Here is a 26,551-nt window from a genome sequence, read left to right on the forward strand (position 1 = left end):
GTCCACCCACCTTGGCCTCCCAAAGTGCTGGGATTACAGGCATGAGCCACGGCACCTGGCCTTACTCATTTTCTTAAAACCATCCATCGGCTTCAAGTTGCAGTTAGTTTTAAAACCTAAAGTCTGGCTGCGCGCAGTGGCTCACGCCTGTAATCCCAGCACTTTGGGAGGCCGAGGCAGGTGGATCACCTGGGGTCAGGAGTTTGAGACCAGCCTAGCCAATATAGTGAAACCCCGTCTCTACTAAAAATATAAAAAGTAGCCGGGTGTGGCGGCAGGTGCCTGTAATCCCAGCTACTCAGGAGGCTGAGGCAGCAGAATTGCTTGAACCCAGGAGGCAGAGGTTGCAGTGTGCCGAGATCACGCCACTGCACTCCAGCCTGGGGGACAAGAGTGAGACTTCATCTCAAAAAAAAAAAAAAAAAAAAAAAAAACCAACCTAAAGTCCTTTCTATGATTTACAAATTCCTACACAATCTAATACCTACGTTGCTTTGTACATATTGGCACCATTCTTTCCCACCTTATGACCTTTGTTGGCTATTCCTTTGGTTTCAATTGTTCTTTAGTAGGATTGCGGTATAGCTAATTTCTTATCATTCAGAGCTCAGCTTAAATGCTACTCCCTCAGAGGTCTTCCCCGGATACCCAATGTAAGTAGCCACTCTTAAAATTATCTGCTTAGCATTTATTGTTGGTTTTCTCATTTACTGGTGCCTTTTTAAAATTTCAATATTTGAATAGATGACACGTTCACATGCTTCCAAAAAATGAAAAGTAATAAATAGGTATACAATGAGAAGTCTCTCTTGCTCCTCCTACCTCCTAGTCCTCTGTCTCCCAGGTCCTACCCCTAGATATTTTGTGCAAATATTTTTCTTTTTTTTTTTTTGAGACGGAATCTTACTCTGTCTCCCAGGCTGGAGTGCAGTGGCACATTCTCGGCTCACTGCAACCTCTGCCTCCCGGGTTCAAGCAATTCTCCTGCCTCAGCCTCCTGAGTAGCTGGGATTATAGGCGTTAGCCATCACACCTGGCTAATTTTTGTATTTTTAGTAGAAACAGGGTTTCACCATATTGGTCAGGTTGGTCTCGAACTCCTGACCTTGTGATCTGCCCGCCTTGGCCTCCCAAAGTGCTGGGATTACAGGCGTGAGCCACCACGCCCAGCTTTTTCCTTCTTTCTTTTGTTTTTTTTTTTTTTTTTGAGACAGAGTCTTGGTCTGTTGTTTCTCAGGCTGAAGTGCAGTGGTACAATCTTGGCTCACTGCAACCTCTGCCTTCTAGGTTCAAGCAATTCTGCTGCCTCAGCCTCCCAAATAGCTGGGACTACAGGCGTGTGCCACCACGCCCGGCTATTTTTTTGTATTTTTAGTAGAGATGGGGTTTCACCATGTTGGCCAGGCTGGTCTCAAACTCCTGACCTGGTGATTTGCCCACCTTGGCCTCCCAAAGTGCTGGGATTACAGGCGTGAGCCACCGCTTCTGGCCTTATTTTTTTTTTCACAAATAGTAACTTACTATATAATCTCTTATAGAATCTTGTGCTTTCTTTTTGTCTTCATGTAGCAGGGAGATCTGGCTAACTTATTATTTATTTATTTATTTGAGACAGAGTTTTGCTCTTGTCGCCCAGGCTGGAGTGCAGTGGCATCATCTCAGCTCACTGCAACCTCCGCCTCCCAGGTTCAAGTGATTCTCCTGCCCTAGCCTCCCGAGTAGCTGGGATTATAGGCATGCGCCACCATGTCTGGCTAATTTTGTATTTTTAGTAGAGACAGGGTTTCTCCATGTTGGTCAGGCTGGTCTTGAACTCCTGACCTCAGGTGATCCGCCTGCCTTGGCCTCCCAAAGTGCTGGGATTATAGGCTTGAGCCTCTGCACCCAGCCTGACTAACTTATTAGTAGGATTTTAGATAGTTCAGAGTACAATAGGAGGGCAGGAGAACCAGGTTCAGGTTCAAGACAAAGAACTGAGACAAAGAACCACAGCAACAGATACCATTTGGCCAACATATGCTGCCAGATAAGTGAAGCGTTTTCTCCACTCAAGAATCTCCTTGGAGACAGTCCAACTGGCCAAGATTAGGTCATGTATCCAACCTTTGACTGTACAGGTCACTGAGAGGAAAGATATAACAATGTCCTGATACCCCTTGGCTTCTGTATGGGTTACTTTGGCTGTGCCCAAGTGGGGAGAGGTAATTCACCAAAAGGAAATTAAACTGTGATTAGGAAGAATTAGGATGGGAGAATAGCCAATAAACAAGGGTATTAATAGTACCTACAGAGTTCATGCCTTTTTATGCATTAAGTATACCTTTTATATATTAAGTATATATTTAGTAAAACAAAAAAAAAATCTAGGTCAACAGTAGAGGTCCAAGAATATTGTTTTTCTTTTAAAGGACGTGGTACATTATTCGAATTGGAAAAATCCTGCCACGAATCCATGTTAAAGAGATGTTTTCCAGCTGCCTTACTATGAAGTCAGCGTTTCACCAGCAGAGGGCAATTGGTCTGTAAGGCATAACAAAAAGACCTTGTATTAAGTCAGTCATAGCCTTTGAAAGGCCATTAGTTAACCAAAGGCCATATTTAAGTTTTGCTTTGTAAGGTCTCTACGAAATACTTAGCTAAGGCCATTCTCTTACTCATTTTCTATCTGGGTGAAGGGGATTGGTTTGTTTCTTTAGTTACATTGTTATTTATTATAGACATTTTGATTTGGAGAGGTCTTCAGTAAGAAATTACAACTTTAAGTTAGAGATACAGCAAATTTAATGAGTGGCTAGGGAAACATGTCAGACATATTATGAATACAGGCATGAATGTGAGAACTTGTAGGATATCTTTTTTTTTTTTTTTTTGAGACAGAGTCTCGCTCCGTTGCCCAGGCTGGAGTCAATGGCGCCATCTTGGCTCACTGCAACCTCCACCTCCTGGGTTCAAGGGATTCTCCTGCCTCAGTCTCCTGAGTAGCTGGGACTACAGGCATGCGCCACCACACTCGGCTAATTATTGTTATCTTTAGTAGAGATGGGGTTTCGCCATGTTGGCCATGGTGGTCTTGAACTCCTGACTTCAAGGAATGCACCTGACAGGGACATGCAGGAGCAACTGGCTAATTTTTTTATTTCTATTTTTTGTGGAGATGAGGTTTCTTCATGTTGCCTAGGTTGGTCTTGAACTCCTGGCCTCCAGCAATCTTTCTGCCTCGGCCTCCCAAAATGCTGGGATTACAGGCTTGAGCCACTGCACCCGGCTGGATATCTTTAGTTAAGAATGAATAGATAGGGTTAGGTGAAGTAAACGCTATTAAGGAATGATGGGAGATAAGACGGGAAGCAGATTATAGAGAGCTTTGACAATGAACCTAAAGTGTTTGTCCTATAAAGGATTTTTGAACAGAGGTATTCAACATAAAAAGCAGTAATATTAATCTGGCAGTTGTGTGCAAGATGGGCTGAAAAAACAGATCCAGTAAGTCAGGAAACATTAATTGTCCATATATGCTATGACATTCCAAGCCAGCTGGGAATTACTGGTGTGATCTTTGGTTTGTTGCAGCAGTCACTAGCTAAATAATATATTCCTATTGGAGCCATGATGTGACACAGGAAACTGCATCAAATTCTTCCAACTTCCTCATTAAATTGATACTCATAGGTGACTTTCAGTCTCAATAAATTGAGAATTTCTCCCAATATTAATGACATTCTCACGGTGCTGGACCCTTTCTTGCCTTCCTCTGAACTATCAGAATTTATATTCATATTTTTCTTAATCGTTATAATACTGTCTTAAATTGTATATATTTTATCTTTAGTGCTAATTTATCCAATGCTACAATTTTTTTTAAATTTAATTTACTTTTTTTTTTTGAGGCGGAGTCTCGCTCTGTCGCCCACGCTGGAGTGCAGTGGCGCCATCTTGGCTCACTGCACGCTTTGCCTCCTGGTTTCACGCCATTCTCCTGCCTCAGCCTCCCGAGTAGCTGGGACTACAGGCGCCCACCACCACGCCCAGCTAATTTTTTGTATTTTTAGTAGAGACCGGGTTTCACCGTGTTAGACAGGATGGTCTCGATTTCCTGACCTCATGATCCGCCCGCCTCGGCCTCCCAAAGTGCTGGGGTTACAAGCGTGATGGGGTTACAAGCGTGAGCCACCGCACCCGGCCTAATTTTTATTATTATTTTTTTGAGACAGAGTTTTGCTCTTGTTGCCCAGGCTGGAGTGCAATGGCAAGATCTCAGTTTACCCCAACCTCTGCCTCCCGGGTTTGAGCGATTCTCCTGCCTCAGCCTCCGAGTAGCTGGGATTACACGGCAAGCACCACTACGCCCGGCTAATTTTGTATTTTTAGTAGAGGTGGGGTTTCTCCATGTTAGGCTGGTCTCAAATTCCTGACCTCAGGTGATCCACCCGCCTCGGCCTCCCAAAGTGCTGGAATTACAGGCGTGAGACACCGCGTCTGGCCATTTGTTTGCTTTTTTTTTTTTTGAGACGGAGTCTCGCTCTGTCACCCAGCCTGGATGGAGTGCAGTGGCATGATCTTGGCTCACTGCAACCTCCGCCTCCCAGGTTCAAGCGATTCTTGTCTCAGCCTCCCGAGTAGCTGGGATTACAGGCGTGAACCACCATGCCTGGCTAATTTTTGTATTTTTAGTAGAGACGGGGTTTCACCATGTTGGTCAGGCTGGTCTTGAACTCCCGACCTCAACTGATCCACCCACCTCGGCCTCCCAAAGTCCTGGGATTACAGGCATGAGCCACTGTGCCCGGCTTAAATGCTACATTTTATTTTGATTCACTCTCTTTTTTTTTTTTTTTGAGACAGAGTCTTGCTCTGTTGCCCAGCTGGAATGCAGTGGTGCAATCTTGGCTCAGTGCCACCTCTGCCTCCTGGGTTCACGCGATTCTTCTGCCTCAGCCTCCTGAGTAGCTGGGACTACAGGTATGCACCACTATGCCCGGCTAATTTTTGTATTTTTAGTAGAGATGGGGTTTCACCATATTGGTTAGGGTGGTCTCGAACTCCTGACCTCCAGATCTGCCCGCCTCGGCCTCCCAAAGTGCTGGGATTACAGGCATGAGCCACCACGCCCGGCTGGTTCAATTTCAATTCACGGAGTTTTTCGAACCTTAATTGTCTAAGTTTCAGGGTTCAATAAATTAAACTTAAAAAATTATTATACTTTCACTTTTGTTATCAAACCACAAATGCATTTTCATAAAAACTTATTAGAAAATCTATTAAGAGGCTGGGCACAGTGGCTCACGCCTGTAATCCCAGCACTTTGGGAGGCCGAGGTGGGCAAATCACCTGTGGTCGGGAGTTGCAGACCAGCCTGGCCCACATGGTGAAATCCTGTCTCTACTAAAAATACAAAAAAATTAGTCGGGCGTGGTGGCACACGCCTGTAGTCCCCAGCTACTTGGGAGGCTGAGGCATGAGAATCGCCTGAACCCCGGAGGTGAAGGTTGCAGTCAGCCGAGATCATGCGACTGCACTCCAGCCTGGGTGACAGAGACTCTGTCTCCAAAAAAAAAAAAAAAAAAAAAAAAAATTATTAGTCTGTTTAAATTGCTACTTTGTTTTGTTTCAAATGACAATTTTTGTTCAATAATCTGCTTCATTTTCAATTTCTTTAACTTAGTATGGCTGACTAAATCTGTCAGCTTTAATACATAAACCATTTCTTTCTCATAAAGTATTGATATCTCTGTTAGAATATCATTTAAAACTAAATCTCCTAGCCAGGCCCAGTGGCTCATGCCTTTAATCCCAGCACTTGGGGAGGCCGAGGTGGGTGGATCACTTGAGGTCAGGAGTTCAAGACCAACCTGGCCAACATGGTGAAACTGTCTCTACTAAAAATACAAAAAATTAGCTGGGCATGGTGGTGAGCACCTGTAATCCCAGTTACTCAGGAGGTTGAGGTAGGAGAATAGCTTGCACCCAGGAGGTGGAGGGTGCAGTGAGCTGAGATCACACCACTGCACTCCAGCCTGGGCGACAGAGCAAGACTCCATCTCAAAAATAAAACAAAAATACTAAATCTCTTGAAAACGTTCTTAGTCTACAAATGTTTAACTATTCCCATTTTAGTTTTTCTTAAGTGACTTACAAGTTTTGGTGAGATTTACAAACTACTTTTACAGCTTACCATTAGTACTACCTCACCCACTGAGGTCCAAATATCTTCCATTACTTATTATAGCAACTCTGAGATCTTTGAGTATATATTTCTTTCTTTATGTACAGTGATAAATATAATTCAGTAATAATTATATTACTGGTCATTCTCCTAAAGCATACTTTATAAAGAATACGTATGATAAGGCAGATGTTACCCAGATCTCTCTCATTAATCAATGGTCATTAGGCATTCTAACAATTAACTTGAACTATATACACTGAAATTTATATTACTAATATTATTGCTTATTACACTTATTCTTTACCAACCAGTACAAAGTCTAGTAACACTGTAAGGTCCAAATATTCAGTAAGATAAATATTACAAGATTAATGAAATGACTACAGTGAGTCTTCAGTTAACCAAATGTGGGTATGGGGAGCCAAATGCCAACTGCATTATATTTAAATTCACATTATTGTAGGTTCCATTATCATGAGCCTTTTCCTGTAGTTTTTTGTTTTTTTTTTGAGATGGAGTCTCATTCTTTCCCAGGCTGGAGTGCAGTGGCGTGATCTCAGCTCACTGCAACCTCCACCTCCCAGGTTCAAGCGATTCTCCTGCCTTAGCCTGGCGAGTAAGTGGGATTACAGGCGTGTGCCACTACGCCTGGCTAATTTTTCTATTTTTAGTAGAGACGCAGTTTCACCATGCTGGCCAGGCTGGTCCTTGAACCCCTGACCTTGGCCTTCCAAAGTGCTGGGACTCTATTTCAAATAGTGAATATCAGCCACTATGACATAATTGTGATACAGATGGAATAGTAGAGAGAGATTATAGAAAGGAAACTGTTATTAGAATAAATCGGTGCTTTTCTTTTCTTTTTTTTTTTTTGGAGACGGGAGTCTCCCTCTGTCGCCCAGGCTGGAGTGCAGTGGCGAGATGTCGACTCACTGCAAGCTCCGTCTCCCGGGTTCATGCCATTCTTCTGCCTTAGCCTCCCGAGTAGCTGGGACTACAGGCGCCCGCCACCACGCCCAGATAATTTTTTGTGTTTTAGCAGAGATGGGGTTTCACTGTGTTAGCCAGGATGGTCTCGATCTCCTGACCTCGTGATCCGCCTGCCTCGACCTCCCAAAGTGCTGGGATTACAGGCGTGAGCCACCGTGCCCGGCCTAACCAGTGCTTTTCAAACTTTTAAACACATTTAAGTGTGCATAGAGAATGAGAGGCAGCGTGTACAGAAGATTCAGGTACTTTTTTCTTTTTTTTTTGAGATGGAGTTTTGCTCTTGTTGCCCAGGCTGGAGTGCAGTGGTGCGATCTTGGCTCACTGCAACCTATGCCTCCCGGGTTCAAGCAAATCTCCTGCCTCAGCCCCCCAAGTAGCTAGGATTACAGGCGTGTGCCACCATGCCTAGCTAATTTGTATTTTCTTAGCAGTGACGGGATTTCACCATGTTGGTCAGGCCAGTCTCGAACTCCTGACTTCAAGTGATCCACTCGCCTTGGTCTCTCAAAGTGCTGGGATTACAGGCATGAGCCACTGCGCCCAGCAAAGCCAGGTACTTTGATCTGTATTCAAGACCCTGGCATTCCTCAGTAAATGCTTGAAGAAAACATGTGAAGTATCTAGTACCCGGTAAGATACTTCGTAAGTATGTATTTCCTTGCCCTCTTTCTTCCACAGTACACTGATTAAAAAAGAGTCAATGGATAGATCTTGAGATTATCTAGATGGGAGATATCTAGAAGAGAAGATGGATTGAGATTTCCCCTCAATAGACAGGGGGAAATTCAAGCACATGAGAGAACCTAGGGCAGGTCAAACTCTTCTGGAAAATAGCAGACTATGTAAAGACAGACCTAAAGTAGAGGGAAGGAAAGTTAGGAGAGTTTATATTTAGTGGGAGAAGAGAGGAAGAAGAGAAGCAGGGGATCTTTAATAAGACATCTCTGCCACCGGGCGTGGTGGCTCACGCCTGTAATCCCAGCATTTTGGGAGGCAGAGGCGGGCTGATTACCTGAGGTCAGGAGTTTGAGACCAGCCTGGCCAACATGGTGAAACCCCATCTCTACTAAAAACACAAAAATTAGCTAAGCATGGTGGCACACGCCTGTAATCCGAGCTACTCGGGAGGCTGAGGCAGGAGAATTGCCTGAGCCCAGGAGGCGGAGGTTGCAGTGAGCTGAGATCGTGCCACTGCACCCCAGACTGCCAGACAGAGTGAGACTCTGTCCCAGAACAAAACAAAACAAAAAAAATAGAAATCTCTGCTAGGAAAGAAAGATTAGATGGAAAATAAAGGCGTTGCAGAGGCTGGAATGTGTAAACTCACAATGGTTCCAACAGCAGTTCTGAAAATGTTCCCCAGCAGCACTGAGCAACACGGATGCGCAAAGAATATGGATGTTTGGATTTATCCAGGACTGGGAGTTGGCAAGATAAGAATGGGCAAGGAAAGGAGAAAAGTGATCTGAGAGTGAATGCTCCTTAAGTGTCATTGAAGTGAGTGACTATAGAGTACAGGTGAGGTAGAGAAAGAAGTAAAGTAGAAAGAAGTTCACAGAGTGAACAGAGAACAGTTGATGGTTTTAAGATCTTGCCGAGTTCAGAAGGTGGTTTATGGCAACATAACTGGCATTCACTTTTCTGTGTTAATAGCTATGACTACAGATCAAGTGAAGAGTTTTGATTATTCTACAAGTAAAATGACTGTTAAAAGTCCCCAATTTGGCTGGGTGTGGTGGCTCATGCCTGTAATCCCAGTACTTTGGGAGGCCGAGGCAGCTGGATCACCTGAGGTCAGAAATTCGACACCAGCCTGGCCAACATGGTGAAACCCCATCTCTACTTAAAAAAAAAAAAAAAAAAAAAAAAATTAGCCAGGCAACGTGGCAGGCATCTGTAATCCCAGCTACTTAGGAGGCTGAGGCAGGAGAATCGCTTGAACCCGGGAGGTGGAGGTTGCAGTGAGCCGAGATCGCGCCACTGCACTCCAGCCTGGGCAACAAGAGTGAAACTCTGTCTCAAAAAAAAAAAAAATTCCCAATTCAATGACAAACATTTCTGATATTGACAAAGACAAGATAAAATTGACAAATGAATAATGAAGAACACCAGGCCAAAATTAATTTGATAGGCAAGGAACAAATCTACTTAAGCAATTTTTACACTTAAAGATAGACATTTTAATGTTTCTAGTCAGTGTTAGATTTTTAAAAATAATGTTTTTTAAAAGTATGGGTTCATAAAGTTCAACTTTCCATACTATAACATCAATAGCCATGATTTTAACAGGTTTCCTTATCACTATTAAAATGGGAGATTTAAACTATTTTAAAAGTTACTAAAGACAGCACCCAACTTTTCAAAGATTTAGGTTGAATGCTTGGGTGAGGATTTCTCATACAAATATATGGTAAATAGATCCTAAGTAACATATTATAGAACAAACCAAGCAAAACATGTTTCTAAGGGAAACATAAACTTTCATTTTGGGATGTCAACAAATCAAATATTGAAATCAGCTTTTTTTTTTTTTTTGTCCTACCTCTTGGGCCACAGATGACTTCAGTGGCTTGGGTCTAGAAATTATAGAAAACTGGTAACAAGGTCAGGGTTAAGGCACTAAAAAACTAATTAGTGCTTGATATTAAGCCTTTGGTTACTTTTCAGTCAGGCCCTCTCAGGCTAACACTTTCTTTCCTTTAATCAGGGCGATTAAAGATGCCTACTCACTTTCCATTCAAGCACCTATTGTCTTCAAGGGGGGTGGTGATGTGGGCGGGAAGGAAAAGGGCATTTTTCCATGCTTTTGTACTTAAGGTAAGAAAACAACCCTTTTAAGATTGTCACTATCAATGATGGGGAAATATAATAAGGTTCAAAGGCTCCCTTCTAAAATATCCCATACTCTCTTTTTCCGCTTCCCAATTGGAAAGGGAATGCTGTACCCATATACTAAACAGTTTGGGGCACATAAATGTTACATTACAAGGGAGAAAAAAAGATTTAGACTAGCATGTGAATTTCATCAAGCAGAGACACCTTGGTTAAAAAGCAAAACTTGTGGGGTGGAGAGGAAGGAAAAAAGGAAAATGTAAAAAAAGGACCGGAGTGCTTACTGTTTATCATTATCAGCCTTTTCTTTTTTTTTCTGAGATGGAGTCTTGTTCTGTCACCACCCAGGCTGGAGTGCAGAGGCGCTATCTCGGCTCACTGCAAGCTCCGCCTCCTGGGTTCACACCATTCTCCTGCCTCAGCCTCCCGAGTAGCTGGGACTACAGGTGCCCACCACCACGCCCAGCTAATTTTTTGTATTTTTAGTAGAGACGGGGTTTCACTGTGTTAGCCAGGATAGTCTCGATCTCCTGACCTTGTGATCCACCCGCCTTGGCCTCCCAAAGTGCTGGGATTATAGGCGTGAGCCACCGCGTCCAGCCCATTATCAGCCTTTTCATAGAAGACTTCAGTGAGGGTGTTTCCAGGGGGGAAAAGTGAGATATTCTTTACAGCAGCATTTAGGAAAAAAAGAGATTGGTCTTTGGGCCAGCTAGCTAAAAGAAACTGGCTTGGAACTGCCCAGATAGTACAGTTAGAAAGTGTATGGATAAAAATTCCTGGAAGCAAGTCTTTTTTATTGACGGAATAAACACAACACTGATGGTAGGAGGGTAGAATTGGTGGCAATGTCCTGTCACTGCAATTGACATTCAAAGCAGACCTACATAACTGTGGCTGCTTTTGATTCTTTCAACTTTGAATTTTGATTATCTGTACAGAGGGGCTTCTAAATGAAAACGAATTCACTTGCATCACCCTTACTCACCTATTTACTGTTTCTGGAGAATAACAAATTTTTTAAAAGGTGGTAAAGCTAAAAGACAAAAAAAAGATTAACTAAAATAAGCTATGAGGCCCAATCAAGAATGGCTTAACATTATTCATTTTCTTCTTTGAACATCTTACTTAAGTGTTTTATTAGGGCTACTAGCTCAGGGTTCCCACCACGTGCATCAATCTGTTTATAGGCTTTAGCTTCCAGCTCTTTAAGAGTATTACGAGTGTATTCAAAAGAACCTACATCCTCAAGATAATGTACACAGTATTTTTTTATATCTATGTTTTCTGTTCTCTGGCGCAAGATATTCTGCACCTGGGTGCTTTCAGGCCTCGACCAAATAGCATGAATAGTAGGAAATGAGAACTTCCCCTCTGTCAGATCTTCACAAAAACTTTTGTTTTCACTATATTCTTTGGAGTGTAGATTAGCATAATCATCCCTAATTTGGAAAAAGAGCCCAAGTGTATTAAGTAGTGGTTTTAAATCTTCTTTGTAATCAGAGAACAACTGCATGAGACCTACTGCTAATCCAAACAGTCCACCTGTTTTCTGCAGCACCATAGCTTTATATTCTTCTTCAGTGGGACAAGTGTAATTATCTCTCCAGTAAATATCTAGGCCTTGTCCCTGATGGAGTTCCAAAAGCTGGCGGGTAAAAAGCTTCACTGCATCTGGGTGATCAAGGGTTAAGACTTTCTCCAAGCCAAGGAAATACACATAATTGGCAGAATTGATGACAGATGGGATTCCATAGATGCTGTGGGCCACTGGAAAGCCACGTCGGAGTTTTGAGTTGTCTTCAATATCATCGATGAGTAAACTGGCATTATGCAACATTTCTGTCACTTCAATAATAATCTAATAAAAAAGAATTGAAAATTTCACTTATTTGAACTATTCAAAACTTACTCAGTTTAATTAACAGATTATGAAAGTCTCAGGTGTATTAATTTTCACAACTAATAAATATTTAGCAACCTCAATATAAAATAATATCTTGCATGAGGACTAAATTCAATCAAGAACTAGGAATATTTTTATGTGATAGCTATTAATTTCTTGGGGATTAATGAGATTAGAGTTGCCTAATACCTGTAGCTTGTCCTCTGGAACTTTCAGCCAATGATTAAATGCCTGTGAAAGTTTGGTTCTCACTTGTTTACCTGCAATTTAAAAATAAAATGTGATAATGTGATAAGTGTTTTAATTATGAGTATTTTAACTACAAAAAACACATTCAGAAACTGCCTTTAAATTGATCAGACTTGCTAAATCCAGCCTCATCAATCCATTACCTACTGCAGAGCTTGCCTTGCACTGCTCAATAACCCATTCTCAACCACTCCGAAATCCGGATCATAAAGTGCACAACCTTCTAAAATTAGGGCAGGCACGGGAGACTCTAAAGCACTTCAGTGGCCTACTAGTCCATTCTTTTCATCTGAACTTGAATAAACAATTTTAAAGTAGGATGGGCTTTTAGGACTTAGGACCTAATTTATTTCTTGTTTTGAAAAGGAAGCTAGTTTATTTATTTATTATTTGAGACAGAGTCTTGCTCTGTTGCCCAGGCTGGAGTGCAGTGGCATGATCTCCGCTCACTGCAAACTCCACCTCCTGGGTTCACATGATTCTCGTGCCTCAGCCTCCTGCGTATCTGGGACTACAGGCACACACCACGCCTGGCTAATTTTTGTATATTTTGTAGAAAGGGGGTTTTAATATGTTGCCCAGGCTGGTCTTCAACTCCTGAGCCCAAGCGATACACCCACATCGGCCTCCCAAAGTGTTTGGATGACAGGCGTGAGCCACTGTGCCAGGCCAAGAAGCTAGTTTAGTGTTCAGTTAATTGGCACTACCTATTTTACATAACTATAGGTACTGTTAATAAAATATATTTTACTATTACCTCATAGAATTACCTCTTGAAATTATCTATTTCTCCTTTAAATTAAGGTTTTAGAGATGGGGAAGCTCTGCTTCTTTCCTTTCAAAAATGAGATCATCATGCACTGAAGTATTCCTTTTAATATCCTGAGTTTAGTCAAAAGCTAATCTCATTATTTTGACTAGGGACATTCATTTTTCAGTATCTTCTTTTTTTCTTTCTTCCTTTTTTTTTTGAGACAGGGTCTCACTCTGTCACCCAGGCTGGAGTGCAGTGGTGTGTTCACAGCTCACTGCTGCCTCCACCTCTTGGGCTCAAGTGATCCTTCCACCTCAGCCTCCTGAGTAGCTGGCACTATAGGTGCAAGTGACCACGCCCGGTTAATTTTTGTTTTTGTAGAGACAGTGTCTTGTCATGTTGCCCAGGCTGGTCTCAAACTCCTGGGCTCAAGCAATCCGGCCACTACAGCCTCCCAAATTGCTTAAATTACAGACGTTGAGTCACCTTGCCCAGCAGTATCATCTTTTTCTTACACGGAAAGCTCAAGATAGGTCTTTTTGTTTTTTGGTTTTTTTTTTTGAGACGGAGTCTCATTCTGTTGCCCAGGCTGGATTGCAGCGGCATGATCTCGGCTCACTTGCAACCTCCGCTTCCCAAGATCAAGCTATTCTCCTGCCTCAGCCTCCTGAGTAGCTGGGATTACACGCATGTGCCACCATGCCTGGCTAATTTAAGATAGGCCTTTGGATAGAAGTTACCACTAGAAGTCATTGTAGTCATATACAAAGGAATGCTAGATAAAAACCATGGCCAGTTCACTTAGTAAAAATGTTCTATAAATTTTCTGCTAAACGAACGCATGGTAATAACATCCTAATTTTAGATAAGGCTTCAGGAAAATGGTTACATAAAAAGTTAAAAGTAAAATACTGTTTTCTTTTTTTTTTTTTGGAGACGGAATTTCGCTCTTGTCACCCAGGCTAGAGTGAAATGGCGTGATCTCGGCTCACTGCAACCTCCGCCTCCTGGGTTCAAGCGATTCTCCTGCCTCAGCCTCCCAAGTAGCTGGGATTACAGGCGCCTGCCACCACGCCTGCCTAATTTTTGTATTTTTAGTAGAGACGGGGTTTCACTATGTTGGCCAGGCTGGTGTCAAACTCCTGACCTCAGGTAATTCACCCATGTTGGCCTCCCAAAATGCTGGGATTACAGGTTTTTTTTTTTTTTTTTGGAGACAAAGTCTTGCTCTCTCACCCAGGCTGGAAAGCAATGGCACGATCTCGGCTCGGCTCACCACAACCTTCGCCTCCTGGGTTCAAGGGATTCTCCTGTCTCAGCCTCCCGAGTAGCTGGGATTACAGGTGTGCGCCACTACCCCTAGCTAATTATTTTGTATTTTTTTTCTGAGATCGAGTTTTGCTCTTGTTGCCCAGGCTGGGGTGCAGTGTCACGATCTTGGCTCACTGCAACCTCCGCCTCCTAGGTTCAAGCTATTCTCCTGCTTCAGCCTCCTGAGTAGCTGGGATTACAGGTGTGCGCCACTAAATCCAGCTAATTTTTTGTATTTTTAGTAGAGACAGGGTTTCATCATGTTGGCCAGGCTGGTCTTGAATTCCTGACCTCAGGTGATCCACCCACCTCGGCCTCCCAAAGTGTAGGGATTACATGTGTGAGCTACTGCGCCCGGCCAATTTTTTGTATTTTTAATAGAGACAGGGTTTCCCCATGTTGGCCAGTCTGGTCTCGAACTCCTGACCTCAAGTCGTCCATATGCTTCGGCCTCTTGAAGTGCTGGGATTACAGGTGCGAGCCACCACGCCCAGCCTATTATTATTATTATTTTTGAGACAGGGTCTCGCTCTGTCACCCAGGCTGGAGTGCAGTGGCACAATCACGGCTCGCTGCAGCCTTGACCTCCTAGGCTCGTCCCCTGAGTAGCTGGGACTACAAGAACAAGCCACCACGCCTGGCTAATTTTATTTTTATTTATTTATTTTTTCTAGAGGCAGGGTTTCGCCCTGTTGCCCAGGCTGGTCTCAAACCCCTGGGTTCAAAAGCAATCTGTCCCACTTGGCCTCCCAAAGTGCTGGGATAATAAGTGAGCCATTGCACCTGGCCTATATCACTTAAACACATTTTTTTGAAGATGAAAAACAGAGTCTCAATGTGAAATTTCATTTTTCATTTTACTTTTGAATGTTATATAGAAAACAGTACAATATATGGCTTATTTTTGAGGTACTACAGTTTTAATACTTTTTTCCCCTCTGATGACATGCTAGTGTTTAGCCTGATACTTTTAAGTTCCCCCCCCCCTTTTTTTTTTCTGAGATGGGGTCTCCCTTTATCACCCAGGCTGGGGTGCAGTGGCATGATCTTGGCTTACTGCAGCCTCGACCTCCCAGGCTTCGGTAATCACCCCACCTCAGTCCCCCAGGTAAGCTGGGACTACAGGGGTGTATCATATGCCTGGCTAATTTTTTGTATTTTTAGTAGAGACAGGGTTTTGCCATGTTGCTCCGGCTGGTCTCGAACTCCTGGGCTTAAGCCATCTGCCCACTTTGGTCTCCCAAAGTGCTGGGAGTACAGGTGTTAGCCACTGCGCCTGGCTAAGTTCCGAAATAATTTCTAACACTGAGGCGAATCACAGAGATCTCTCAAAATTAAAAGATTACTGCTTCCTCTTTAAGATCTAAACATTATTGTCTCTCTTTTTGGAGCCCTTCTTCCTCCACTGCCAGCTTCATCTCTCCCTAATCCCACCCTTCACCTCATCTAGGGCCCCACATTAAGGCAAATAAACAAACATAAACATAAGATGACAGCAAGTATGAGAAATTTAAAAATAAAAGTCATTTTCTTTACTAATTTCAGAAAATCCTTTTTTTTTTTTTTGAGACAGGGTCTCACTCTGTTGCCCAGGCTGGAGTGCAGTGGCGTGATCTCGGCTCACCACAACCTCTGCCTCCTAGGCTCACGTGATTCCCGTGCCTCAGCTGGGACTACAGGCATGCGCTACCATACTTGGCTAATATTTGTATTTTTAGTAGAGACAGGGTTTCACCACGTTGGCCAGGTTGACTTCAGAAAATCCTGATATCATTATTAATATTTATTAGCAAGAGTAATATTACAACAGTATAAATGACCTGGCACACCTCTAAGTTACTTTAGTAACTCTGAAGCTCTCTGTAAAAAAAAAGTGTGTTATGTGCACAGTGCAATGTCATATTTCTTTAGTAGTATCTTTTGAGGTTGTATTCCATCATGGATCAAGAACGTACTTGAATAAAAAGGTGAGGTACCTAATGATAATTTTAAATATGTTATCTAATGTCTTAAAGCATTATTTTCAAGTAATGAGAACTAAAAAAAAAAAAAGTCATAGAAGGTGGTCACAGCATAAGTAAGCATTATGGTTAAAATGTAACTGTAGGCAGTCCTTGCTTTGTAAATAGCAGAGTAAGAGACTTTCAAGCGATGCTTGTTAGACTTTTGTCAGCACTGATAACTGGCTTGCTATTAATGCCAGCCCAGTTCCAGCTAGTGTTTGTGAGCGTGTTCTAAAGGATGTCTGGCAGTAAGAGCTGGGTAGAGTGAAAGTGAAACTGTGCCATGTTTCTCACTGGGAGATACTGAAATAAGTTACTAACTGCTGGATAAACGTCATTCAAAAGCAGTCTCTTGGCTTTTTCTTAAACAGTGGGCAACCTTCCCTTTGAATTCTCCATTTCTGTCATTCCCTCATTCTTCTCATGCATTGACATTAGCAGGCGAGTCTCTATTAGGGTCGGCCAAAATAAAAATGACACTAATTATGGTTTCCAAGGTGTAGCACAGGAGCTAGCATTCTTTTGGCTTTTATCCTTCTGAGGCTCATGAAGAACAGAAATGCACATATTACCATAGAGATGTGCTCATAAAGAAAGGTGTGTACTTTAGCACAGAAATTTAAAAGTGTCTATTGAGAATGAATTGAGAGCATCATTAGAGTTTAGTCACAGTATGGCTAAACAGGTTTTTATGCTTGTCAAATAATTTACCAACTTTTATATTATTTCTTCTTTTTAAAAAAATGTTTAAAACAGAGAGAGGGACTTGTTATGTTGCCCAAGGTGGTCTCAAACTTTTGGTCTCAAGCAATCCTGCCTTGGCTTCCCAAAGTGCTGGGAATACAGGTGTGGGCCACCACACCTGGCCTATATTATTTCTATGAGAAAGAATATTCTAATACAAATGATTTTTTATTACAATAACCCCTGTTTATTATATTCATGAGTTTTTGCTTATTACCATTTCCAGACAAGTTCTTTTTTTTTTTGAGTCGGAGTTATCATTCTGTTGCCAGGCTGGAGTGCAGTGGTGCAATCTCAGCTCACTGCAACCTCTGCCTCCCAGGTTCAGGTGATTCTCCTGCCTCAGCCTCCCGAGTAGCTGGGACTACAGGCATGCGCCACCATGCCCAGCTAATTTTTGTGTTTTTAGAAGAGACGGGGTTTTACCACGTTCGCCAGGCTGGTCTCGACCTCTTGACCTCATGATCCGCCCGCCTTGGCCTCGAAAAGTGCTGGGATTACAGGTGTGAGCCACCACGCCCAGCCTCCAGACAAGTTTTTAAAGAAGCAAAATAAAACAAAAACACACACGTACACGTGAGGTAGGAAGCCATGTCCAGGTGGCACACCGTTATACAGGAATAAAGTGGGCTATGTTTCCAAATACTGTGATTTTAGATACATTATTATTTGGCTCTCAAAGGAACTAGTAGTATATGAAATGCAGTGTATGTGTGAGATGCTGGAAAATACAGACATAGAAGGTAAACTTGAACATGGATGGTAAATAAAGTGTTCTACTGTTAAACAAATCTGCATAACTTCCCCTAATATCTAAACAGTGGGGAATCTGAATGCATAATATCCATAAAGAATACAACCTCCAATGAGATACCAAAATGTTTTAAGTATTTTTATTTTTTAAGGTATGTTAAATAATTGGATATGTTTTAAAGGGTGCCTTCAAAAATTACGTTTCTTTTTAAGAGACAGGGTCTCACTAGGTTGCCCAAGCTGGAGTGTAGTGGCTATTCAAAGGTGTGATCATTGTGCACTACAGCCTTAAACTCCTGGGCTCAAGCCATCCTCCTGCCTCAGCCTCCCAAGCAGGTGGGACAACAGGTGTGTATCACTGCACCTGGCAAAAACTACCTTTTAATAAAGAAAAAATTATAATGTTCTACTTATCATTTTTCTCATATGCATTACCTTAAATAGAAAATCTCAACAGCTAGCAAGTCTAACCTTTTCTATTTGCTAACATTTGAACGACCGCTACTGTATGAAAATGACCCTATATGGACTGCAAGTGAAGTATTACCTGGTAACTGAAGTAAGTATTTATATGGTTCTAGAAGAATTCTTTGGACTGTTTCTTGAGTCTTCTCCATTGGATTTAAACTTCAAAGCTAATCTGTCAAAAAGGAGAAACATAAAGATCACATGAAACTAATCATCTTTGAGTGTCAAACTGCAAAGGAATTTGTATTTCAAGGTGTTTGTGAAAAGACACCTAGTCTGGTTTAAAAAGAAGATTCTGTTGCCGGGCACGGTAGTTCACGCCTGTAATCTCAGCACTTTGGGAGGCTGAGGCGGGTGGATGGCTTAAGTCCAGGAGTTCGAGACCAGCCTGGGCAACATGGCAAAACCTTGTCTCTACTAAAAATACGAAAAATTAGCTGAGGTGGGTAGATCACGAGGTCAGGAGCTCGAGACCAGCCTTCACACCATCTCTACTAAAAATACAAAAATTAGCTGAGCATGGTGGTGTGCGCCTGTAGTTCTGGCTACTTGGGAGGCTGAGGCAGGAGAATTGCTTGAACCTGGGAGGCAGAAGTTGCAGTGAGCTGAGATCACACCACTGCACTCCAGCCTGGGTGAAAGAGTGAGACTCCAGTCTCAAAAAAACAAAAAAAGATTCTACATCTATGAAGCCTTGAAAACATGTTAAGTGAAAGAAGCCAATCTCAAAAGACTACATGTTTTATGATTCCATTTATATGAAATGTTCAGAATAAGCCAATCTACAGAGACAGAAAGTAGATTAGTGGTTAGGAATAGGGACTAACTGCTAATGAGTACGGGGTTTCTTTTTGCAGGGATCAAAATGTTATAAAATTAAATTGTGATGGTTGCACAGCCCTGTGAATACATTAAAAACTGCTGAAATGTACACTTTAAATGGGTGGTATGTAAATTATATCTCAATTAGAAAATTCTTCATTCAAGTGATTATATTGGTCAAAGTGTTGTCTTGGTTTTTAAGTTGTTTTCTTAGTCACGTAACTTATATTAAGCTTTTCCTATTTTAATCAACCACAAAAGGATTAATTTGTCAATGGCAAATGTCAAAACAAACCCAAAGAATTGGAAAGATACCTCTGTATTTAACTGATTACACTAATTAGTAAACATATCCTTTTTTAAATGAGCACTAAGATGAGTATGTTTTATGTATTTAAAATTTAAAGGGATTCTCCTCGTCCCCCTAGTAGTTTCTCTACAATCAATCCATTTCAGAGATTTCTGATTTAAGATACGCATTAACTCAAATGCATATATTTATTAAACATATTCCCCTTTATACTGAAATCTGTCTTATTTCAGTATTTCCTAGAATAACACTCATGGTCTTCCTAGGGTCTCCCTGTACTGTTGAATCTCTATTTCTTTGTATCTGTTTCTATTATGACTTGTCCTCATATTAGGAAACTTTTTCTAACTGCTCTAGCATTTTTGGCACATTTTGGGAAGTTTATTACTTTTATCCTCTTTCTTTTGCTTCTTGGGACTATGATTTAGTCTTTAGAATCCTGAGCCCACTTCTAACCAACTTTTCTACAACAAAAAGGCTAAATGTAATATGGCATCTAATGGCAGTTTGTGGTTAGGGCTGTTCAATGAGTTGCACATCATTGGATTTTGGAATTGGAAACCACTTTAGAAAGTTATCTCAGTATGCCAGAAGATAAAGCACAAGAATATATTTGCTTGAATGAGGGCCACTTTTTTTTGAATGAAGAAAATGAAGTTGAGTTCATGTACTTTGTGTTATTCTGATTGCTCAAAGGTCCTTTTGTTTTTTTTTTTTTGAGACGGAGTTTTGCTCTTGTTGCCCAGGCTGGAGTGCAGTGGCGCGATCTTGGCTCACTGCAACCTCCGCCTCCCAGGTTCAAGTGATTCTCCTGCCTCAGCCTCCCGAATAGCAGGGATTACAGGTTCTCGCCACCACGCCCAGCTAATTTTTTGAATTTTTAGTAGAGATGGGGTTTCACTATGTTGGCCAGGCTGGTCTCAAAACTCCTGACCTCAGGCGATCCACCCGCCTCAGCCTCCCAAAGTGTTGGAATTGCAGGTGTGAGCCACTGTGCCCGGCCTGATCCTTTTTTTCTAAGTCTGGGCCAGAGACTTAGAAATCTTCAATTTAAATATGCATCTTGTATGATTCTGATACAGCTGCTTGAGAATGTTAGGGGAACTGGAAATAGGTTGCTTACATGGTACCACACCACACCACAACTAAGGGGGTGTGGGCTATTGTTATTTATTATAACAGTGAGGATGTGTTCCTTTTTTTTTTTTTGGAGACGGAGTCTCACTCTGTCGCCCAGGCTGGAGTGCAGTGGCATGATCTCGGCTCACTGCAACCTGTGCCTCCTGGGCTCAAGCAATTCTCCTGACTCAGCCTTCTGAGTAGCTGGGACTACAGGTGCCCACCACCACGCCCAGCTAATTTTTTTATTTTAGTAGACACGGGGTTTCACCAGTGTTCCTCGATTTCTAAATTTGCCCTAGTAACTTCATAATGTTAAGTAATAAAAGTCATCTTTTATAGCCCAGTCACCTGATACTATGATCTCATTATTGATACTCTCAGGGGTAAGGCAATTCTAGTACTGTAACTTCTTGCTGGCATTAAATTAAAAAATGTAAAATATACTTAGGAGCAGAATCTGACTTTTGTGGATTTATATTATAAATTAATCCCCAAAGACAAGACTTTTGCACATATTTCAGTAAATAAACACACTGATTCATATACATGCAGCCAAGCAAATCCGAAGATCCTGAGTAAATACCAACAACGTGCCACAAAAGTAAAATTTCCAAAATCTTGCACTATGTGTTTATTACAGCACTAGTCACAATAGTAAAGATATGGAATCAACCTAAGTGTCCATCAGCAGATGACTGAATAAAGAAAATGTGGTATATATACAACGAATGATTACTCAGCCATTAAAACAAAATGAAATCATGTCATTTGCAGCAAAATGGATGGATAGCCCTTAAGTGTAACAAGTCAGATACAGAAAGACAAATAGTACATCTTCTCAATTATAAATGGGAGCTAGATAATGTGTATACACGGACATGGAGTGTGGAATGATAGACAATGGAGATTCCAAAGGGTGAGAAGGTGGGAAGGAGGTGGATGATGAAAGATTACTTAATGGGTACAACGTGATTATACGGGTGATGGACACCCTAAAAGTCCTGACTTCACTACAATGCAACCTATGCATGTGATAAAACACTTGCACCCCATAAATTTATACAAGTAAGAACAAATAAAAAACCCTCCAAACCAAAATCTAATTATTAGTGCTAGCATTCCACTTTTCCAGCACAATTACAAGTGTAGAAGTGCTGAGACTACCCAATTTGGTGACAATCAGGTATTTAATGTTCCTGTTTTGTAGCAGTCAATGAATACAAGGGTAAAATGGTTTGAACCACATTGTCTCTGTCATGCAGTTGTTTTTCTGCTGTGAAATGAGACGTGTAATATGGCAACAGGAGAAAAGAATAAAACTTCTACATATGTATGCACTGTTAGGCAGTTGGTAGGCACACGATAATGGGTGGCTGAAATAATAACACACACATATAACCATCAACTGTGCAAGTGCTTTGATGCTTCCCCATACTGTAAACCATCTCATGGGTCACAGAAACCTTTTGAGAATATGATGAAAGCTATGAATCTTCTAAAAAAAAAAAAAAAGCCCGGTGTATGTGTTAATAAGCTGCAACACAAATGTATACACTGCCACAAAGACTTACAACATACAAATTCTCAGAGATCATATAGTCCCTGAATGTTTACATGCACCTCAGATTAAGATCCCCAGCTATGGAATATCTTTACCCTTTAATGCCAAGCAGACAAATATTAATGTTTATGTTATAATAAACTAAGACATAAATTCCACTAGCTTAACTCTTTATTGAAGGCAGATTACAAATGAAAATGAAAGCACAAAACTAGCGTATACTTCAGGTTACTCTTCAGGATTGAAAGGCATTTTTTTTGTAGTCTGTTCTTATCTATATGAAACAATCATAAAAAAAATCAGCACTCCACCAAAAGAAATCATTTTAACAACATGAATTCGACGAGAAACATCCCATATGGAAAATTTCTACATCCATCTTGACTAGCAATTAATACCAAAGACGTCACAAGGAAAAAAAGGCTCATAAAGACTCAAGTAAGCGAAATAATCAATATACCTATTAGGTAAATACCTATTTAGGTAACCTATTACCTATACTATTTGATCTCTGACACGTTACCTTATCATCAGGGATTGAAGTAAGAAAAGAAGATGCAAAACAGCAAGAATAATGGCTTAGCTAAAAGATTATTATCGAACATCATTAAAGGTAGAATTAAAAAAGCATCTCACATACTTCTCTATTTAAATGTTAGTACCTATCTTTTCTCAACTACAGGTTGGGAGCAAGAATCACGTTTGTATATTTTCTCACAGCCTCCAAAACACATTTGACTGAACTTAAAAATCAATGAGATGCACTTTCAGAATTCCCTTTTGTGTCAGGATCTGTAACAGGTGTACCCTGTTGCATAGAAATCAGAGCTAATCTTTGTTTCAATTCGTAGAGCTTTGCGGTTGATGTTATTTTTCAACTTAAAACACTAATTATGCTTTAAAAAAATATTTCCTTTGCTCACTTAGAGATGTTTAAGAATACTCACTTAACAAGTCAATTTCCTTTCCCAGAGGATATTTACATACAAGCATTTTCAGTGGTATGAAAACATAAGAACCTCAATTTTTCTAGGTATCGACAACCAACTTGCCTTGTGTCTTTTTTTTTTTAATTTTTTTGAAACAGAGTCTCGCTCTGTCGCCCAGGCTGGGGTGCACTGGCGTGATCTCGGCTCACTGCAAACTCCGCCTCCCGGGTTCACGCCATTCTCCTGCCTCAGCCTCCCGAGTAGCTGGGACTACAGGCGCCCGCCACCTTGCCCGGCTAATTTTTTTGTATTTTTAGTAGAGACGGGGTTTCACCGTGTTAGCCAGGATGGTCTCGATCTCCTGACCTCGTGATCCGCCCGCCTCGGCCTCCCAAAGTGCTGGGATTACAAGCGTGAGCCACCACGCCCGGCCGCCTTGTGTCTTCTTAAGAGCCTAAAGGATTCTACACACCGTGGCATATACTCTCACCCGCCTTTGTTTTTCTTTTAAATAAAAGGATTTCCCAACTTATCACAGCTGGAAATTTCAGCTATCACGTACTAAAGTTAAATGTAAAGAGGCATTAGTGTGTGTTACATGAACTCTACTAGTTTCCTTTTAGAGTGAAAAAACTACAGAATACCTCAGTGAGAGACTGAAACTTCTCACTTTCAAACTAAAAAGCTGCCAGAAATTTGTTCAGAGTGAATCCATAATTATTAATACAAACGCTCCATTCTTTTCACCATGTGAACTACTACGGCAATAGCCTCCTCGTCGGGCTCCCTGCATTTGCCTCTTTAACTATTCTTTTTTTCGCTTCTTCTACTCTTCAGCCAGGGATGACATTCCAATCGGAGTCATCTCTCCCTTCTGATTGAGATCCTTGGAAGATACCCCATTGCTATTAGGACAAAATCAAAACTCCTTTACAAAGCCTAAAAGGTTCGACACTCCCCCTCATCCCATCTCTCCACGCTCAGTTCTTCATACTGGAAAAGCTCCCTTCCGCCACAGGGCTTTCCAACAAGTTAGTCTTTTTGTCTGGAATGTCCTTTCCTTCTCTCTTTCCTTAGTTAACTACTGCTAGCCCTTCAGCTCTCAGCTCGATCCTCACTTGCTCAGAAACCCTTCCTTTCCCTCCCTAAAGAAGCCAAATTCCCTCACATTCTCCTATCACAGTGGAAGTCTCCTCTGGGGCACTGCCACTGCGGTAATTTCACATTGTTTTGTTCAGCATCTGTCCGTCTCGCCAGGCGCAGGTCTACGAAGGCAGAGGCCACCCCAGTGGTCGGCGCTCAACACCCACGAAGAAATGAAAGCGCCTTCTAACGGGTTAGACGATGAAACCAGGGTACACAACCTTGCGTCTAAGAAGTGAACATCCCATGCAAACGACTTTTCAAAGGGAAGGGCCTGGTTTGAGAATGGCTAAACAGAGACATACAAATGTGAAGCGCATACTGAATCCTTCCATTCATACTCCAAGAGAAAGACGATGGATCTGAAAGAAGCTGCCTGATATAAGCAGGGAATTTCAATCACTTCGAGGCCGATTTTCCACAGCGGCTGGGCAGAGAACTGCAAACGTCTACAGTGCTAGCACAAGAGTCCGGAGGGGAAGAAACGGTGGGGTTTCTGCTTCCTCCTCGCTCAGATGCTCCCTTCCGCCCCACTTGGCCAACCCTTCCTTTCCCTCCTCGCTTAAAGCCAGGGGATGGAAAATTCATACACAATCCGGTTCAGCATCCGGGTCCTCACTCTCCTTTCTTTCTTTCCTCTCTGCCCCGCCTCCCAGCCTGCCCCGCCTCCCAGCCTCCCCCGCCCTTCTTCCCATCCGGGTTCCCCCCAGCCGCCACCACTGCCGCTCACAGTTCAACGATGATATCACGACTTTCACGCCGCCGGTCCGGGAGTAGCTGTACCCCGCATCAACTTCCTATTTTATAATGTGGACTTAGGCTCTTCCCGATGCCTACATGAATCCCTCCCACTACTTCACCACAGAACTCTCCGCCCTCCTCAGCCGCCAGCGACACCGCATTACTTGGTGCAAGAAAATGCGCCATCCCGGTCACACTGCGCAGGCGTCGTTGCCGCCTCCCTACTGCTTTGTTGCCCCGCCCCTTTCACCTCCCCCCCGCCCCCGCTCCGGTGCACGCAGGCGCAGGGCATTGCGGGCCTTGCAGTTCTCGCGGACGAGGATTTGCGCGTTGGCCCCAGAGGCCGGACTTCATTTCCCAGAAAGCCTTGAGGCGTAACTTTCTGTTTCCATAGAACTGGTGGGAAAATGGCGTCGTTGTTTGTATCCAGGGACCAATAGGAACAGTGTATAGGCGGGTTCTAAAGAACTTTAACCAATCCAAGGTCGTCTAAGAGGCCATCCGGGAAAGAGGTAGGGGAGGGGGGGGAAAAAAAATCTAGGGGAGGGGAGAAAGGAGGGGGGAACCTAGAGTCGGTGGGGGGGAAGCGATGTTTGCCCGTCAGTCGAGTCCGGAGTGAGGAGCTCGGTCGCCGAAGCGGAGGGAGACTCTTGAGCTTCAGCTTGCCGCCGCCACGGCCACCGCCTGGACCTTTGCCCGGAGGGAGCTGCAGAGGGTCCATCGCCGCCGTCCTCTGGAGGGCAGCGCGATTGGGGGCCCGGACCTCCAGTCCGGGGGGGATTTTTCGTCGTCCCCCTCCCCCCAGCCAGGGAACCCGAGCGGCCGCCAAACAAAGGTACCAGTCGCCGCCGCGGGAGGAGGAGGAGCCGGAGCCTCTGCCTCAGCAGCCACTGGACCCGCCGCCCTTCTTCCCCATCTCTCCCCCGGGCCTGCTGGTTTTGGGGGGGAGAAGGAGAGACGGGACTCTGGACGTGCCAGGGTCAGATCTCGCCTCCGAGGAAGGTAGGGACATTTTCTGGGGCTTTCGTGGTCTCCTAAGGGGGTTCTTTTGGGAGTCCCTGGGCCCGGCCAAGGAGCAGAGGAAGATCGCTGTGGTGGTCCCTGCGGCGCCCGAATTCGGGGCCTCGGCCTCCCGGGAACCCCCACCCCCCGCAGCCGCTGTGTCCGAGCCGCCCCCTGGCTGGGCGGCCGCACACTCAGCGGTTTAGCGGCCGCGGTCGGGGGCCCGGGCAGGGTGGGGGCCGTTCCGCCTCCGGGGCCCTCGGCCCTCACGTTGTCCCCGCGGCGGGGCCAGATGTTGATCTCGCTCCCACTTGTCGGGTCTGAGCCCGGAACGGGACGTGGGCAGCGGCTCTGTGGCGGGCCGGTCCTGCCCGCGGCACACAGGCCTTCCTGGCCCCTCGGTGGCCCCCAGCCGGCCTCTCGCTCGGACGCGGCGCGTGGGGGCGCGGACTCGCTCGGCCGGGCGCCGAGGCCCGCGGGGAGAGCGGCCGGCCCCGCGCCGGACGCCGGGCTTGTTGTGAGTTTCTTCTCTGACAGAAATGGCGTCATTGTCGTAGACGGGAAACTCCGTCGGGTCTCGACAATGGGGACGGGAAGCTGCCGAGCTGTGTAGGTGGCTGGGTTTGCGGGGATGGCGGGGCCGGAGGGAGCCCCGAGTCGGCGTGTGATGGTTCGGGGGCTGGCGCCTGGTGCGGCTCTTTCTTCGGGGTTCGGGCGTCGCTCGCTTCCTTCCCTCCGCCTCCGC

At 43.6% G+C, this 26,551-nt stretch overlaps 2 protein-coding genes across 9 annotated transcripts in view; one reads left to right on the forward strand and one right to left on the reverse strand.

The window, feature by feature from the left end:
* Positions 1-10,290: 10,290 nt before the first annotated feature.
* Positions 10,291-26,360, reverse strand: GGPS1 (geranylgeranyl diphosphate synthase 1). Of its 5 annotated transcripts, none has more exons than XM_054561192.1 (4): positions 26,077-26,360; positions 18,256-18,348; positions 12,084-12,154; positions 10,291-11,849 (listed from the first exon to the last, which is right to left on the reverse strand). In XM_054561192.1, exons 2-4 carry the CDS (start codon positions 18,323-18,325, stop codon positions 11,088-11,090), a joined length of 903 nt encoding a protein of 300 aa, XP_054417167.1. In that variant the 5' UTR covers positions 18,326-18,348; positions 26,077-26,360; the 3' UTR covers positions 10,291-11,087. The 5 variants fall into 5 exon arrangements, with proteins under 5 accessions (XP_054417167.1, XP_024091491.1, XP_024091492.1 ...); XM_024235723.2 differs by lacking the exon at positions 26,077-26,360 and adding an exon at positions 24,794-25,017; XM_024235724.2 differs by lacking the exon at positions 26,077-26,360 and adding an exon at positions 24,386-24,627.
* ARID4B (AT-rich interaction domain 4B) overlaps positions 25,669-26,551 on the forward strand; it is a 159,684-nt gene continuing 158,801 nt past the window's right edge. For all 4 annotated transcript variants that reach the window (XR_008527735.2, XM_009251794.4, XM_009251842.4 and 1 more), the window contains exon 1: positions 25,669-25,806. The gene's annotated coding sequence lies outside the window, so the exon portion shown is untranslated. The remainder of the gene's footprint in view (positions 25,807-26,551) is intronic.

The sequence above is a fragment of the Pongo abelii genome, chromosome 1 (genome assembly GCF_028885655.2).
Source record: "Pongo abelii isolate AG06213 chromosome 1, NHGRI_mPonAbe1-v2.0_pri, whole genome shotgun sequence".
Taxonomy (NCBI): Eukaryota; Metazoa; Chordata; class Mammalia; order Primates; family Hominidae; genus Pongo; species Pongo abelii.

Bases quoted from the DNA above. Each gene is read 5' to 3' on its own strand.
- GGPS1 (XM_054561192.1), bottom strand. From the start codon at position 18,325: ATGGAGAAGACTCAAGAAACAGTCCAAAGAATTCTTCTAGAACCATAT. The intron at 12,155-18,255 runs GTAATACTTCAC...TTTAAATTGCAG, and splicing joins ATACTTACTTCAGTTACCAG to GTAAACAAGTGAGAACCAAA. The intron at 11,850-12,083 runs GTATTAGGCAAC...CTTTTTTATTAG, and splicing joins TTCCAGAGGACAAGCTACAG to ATTATTATTGAAGTGACAGA.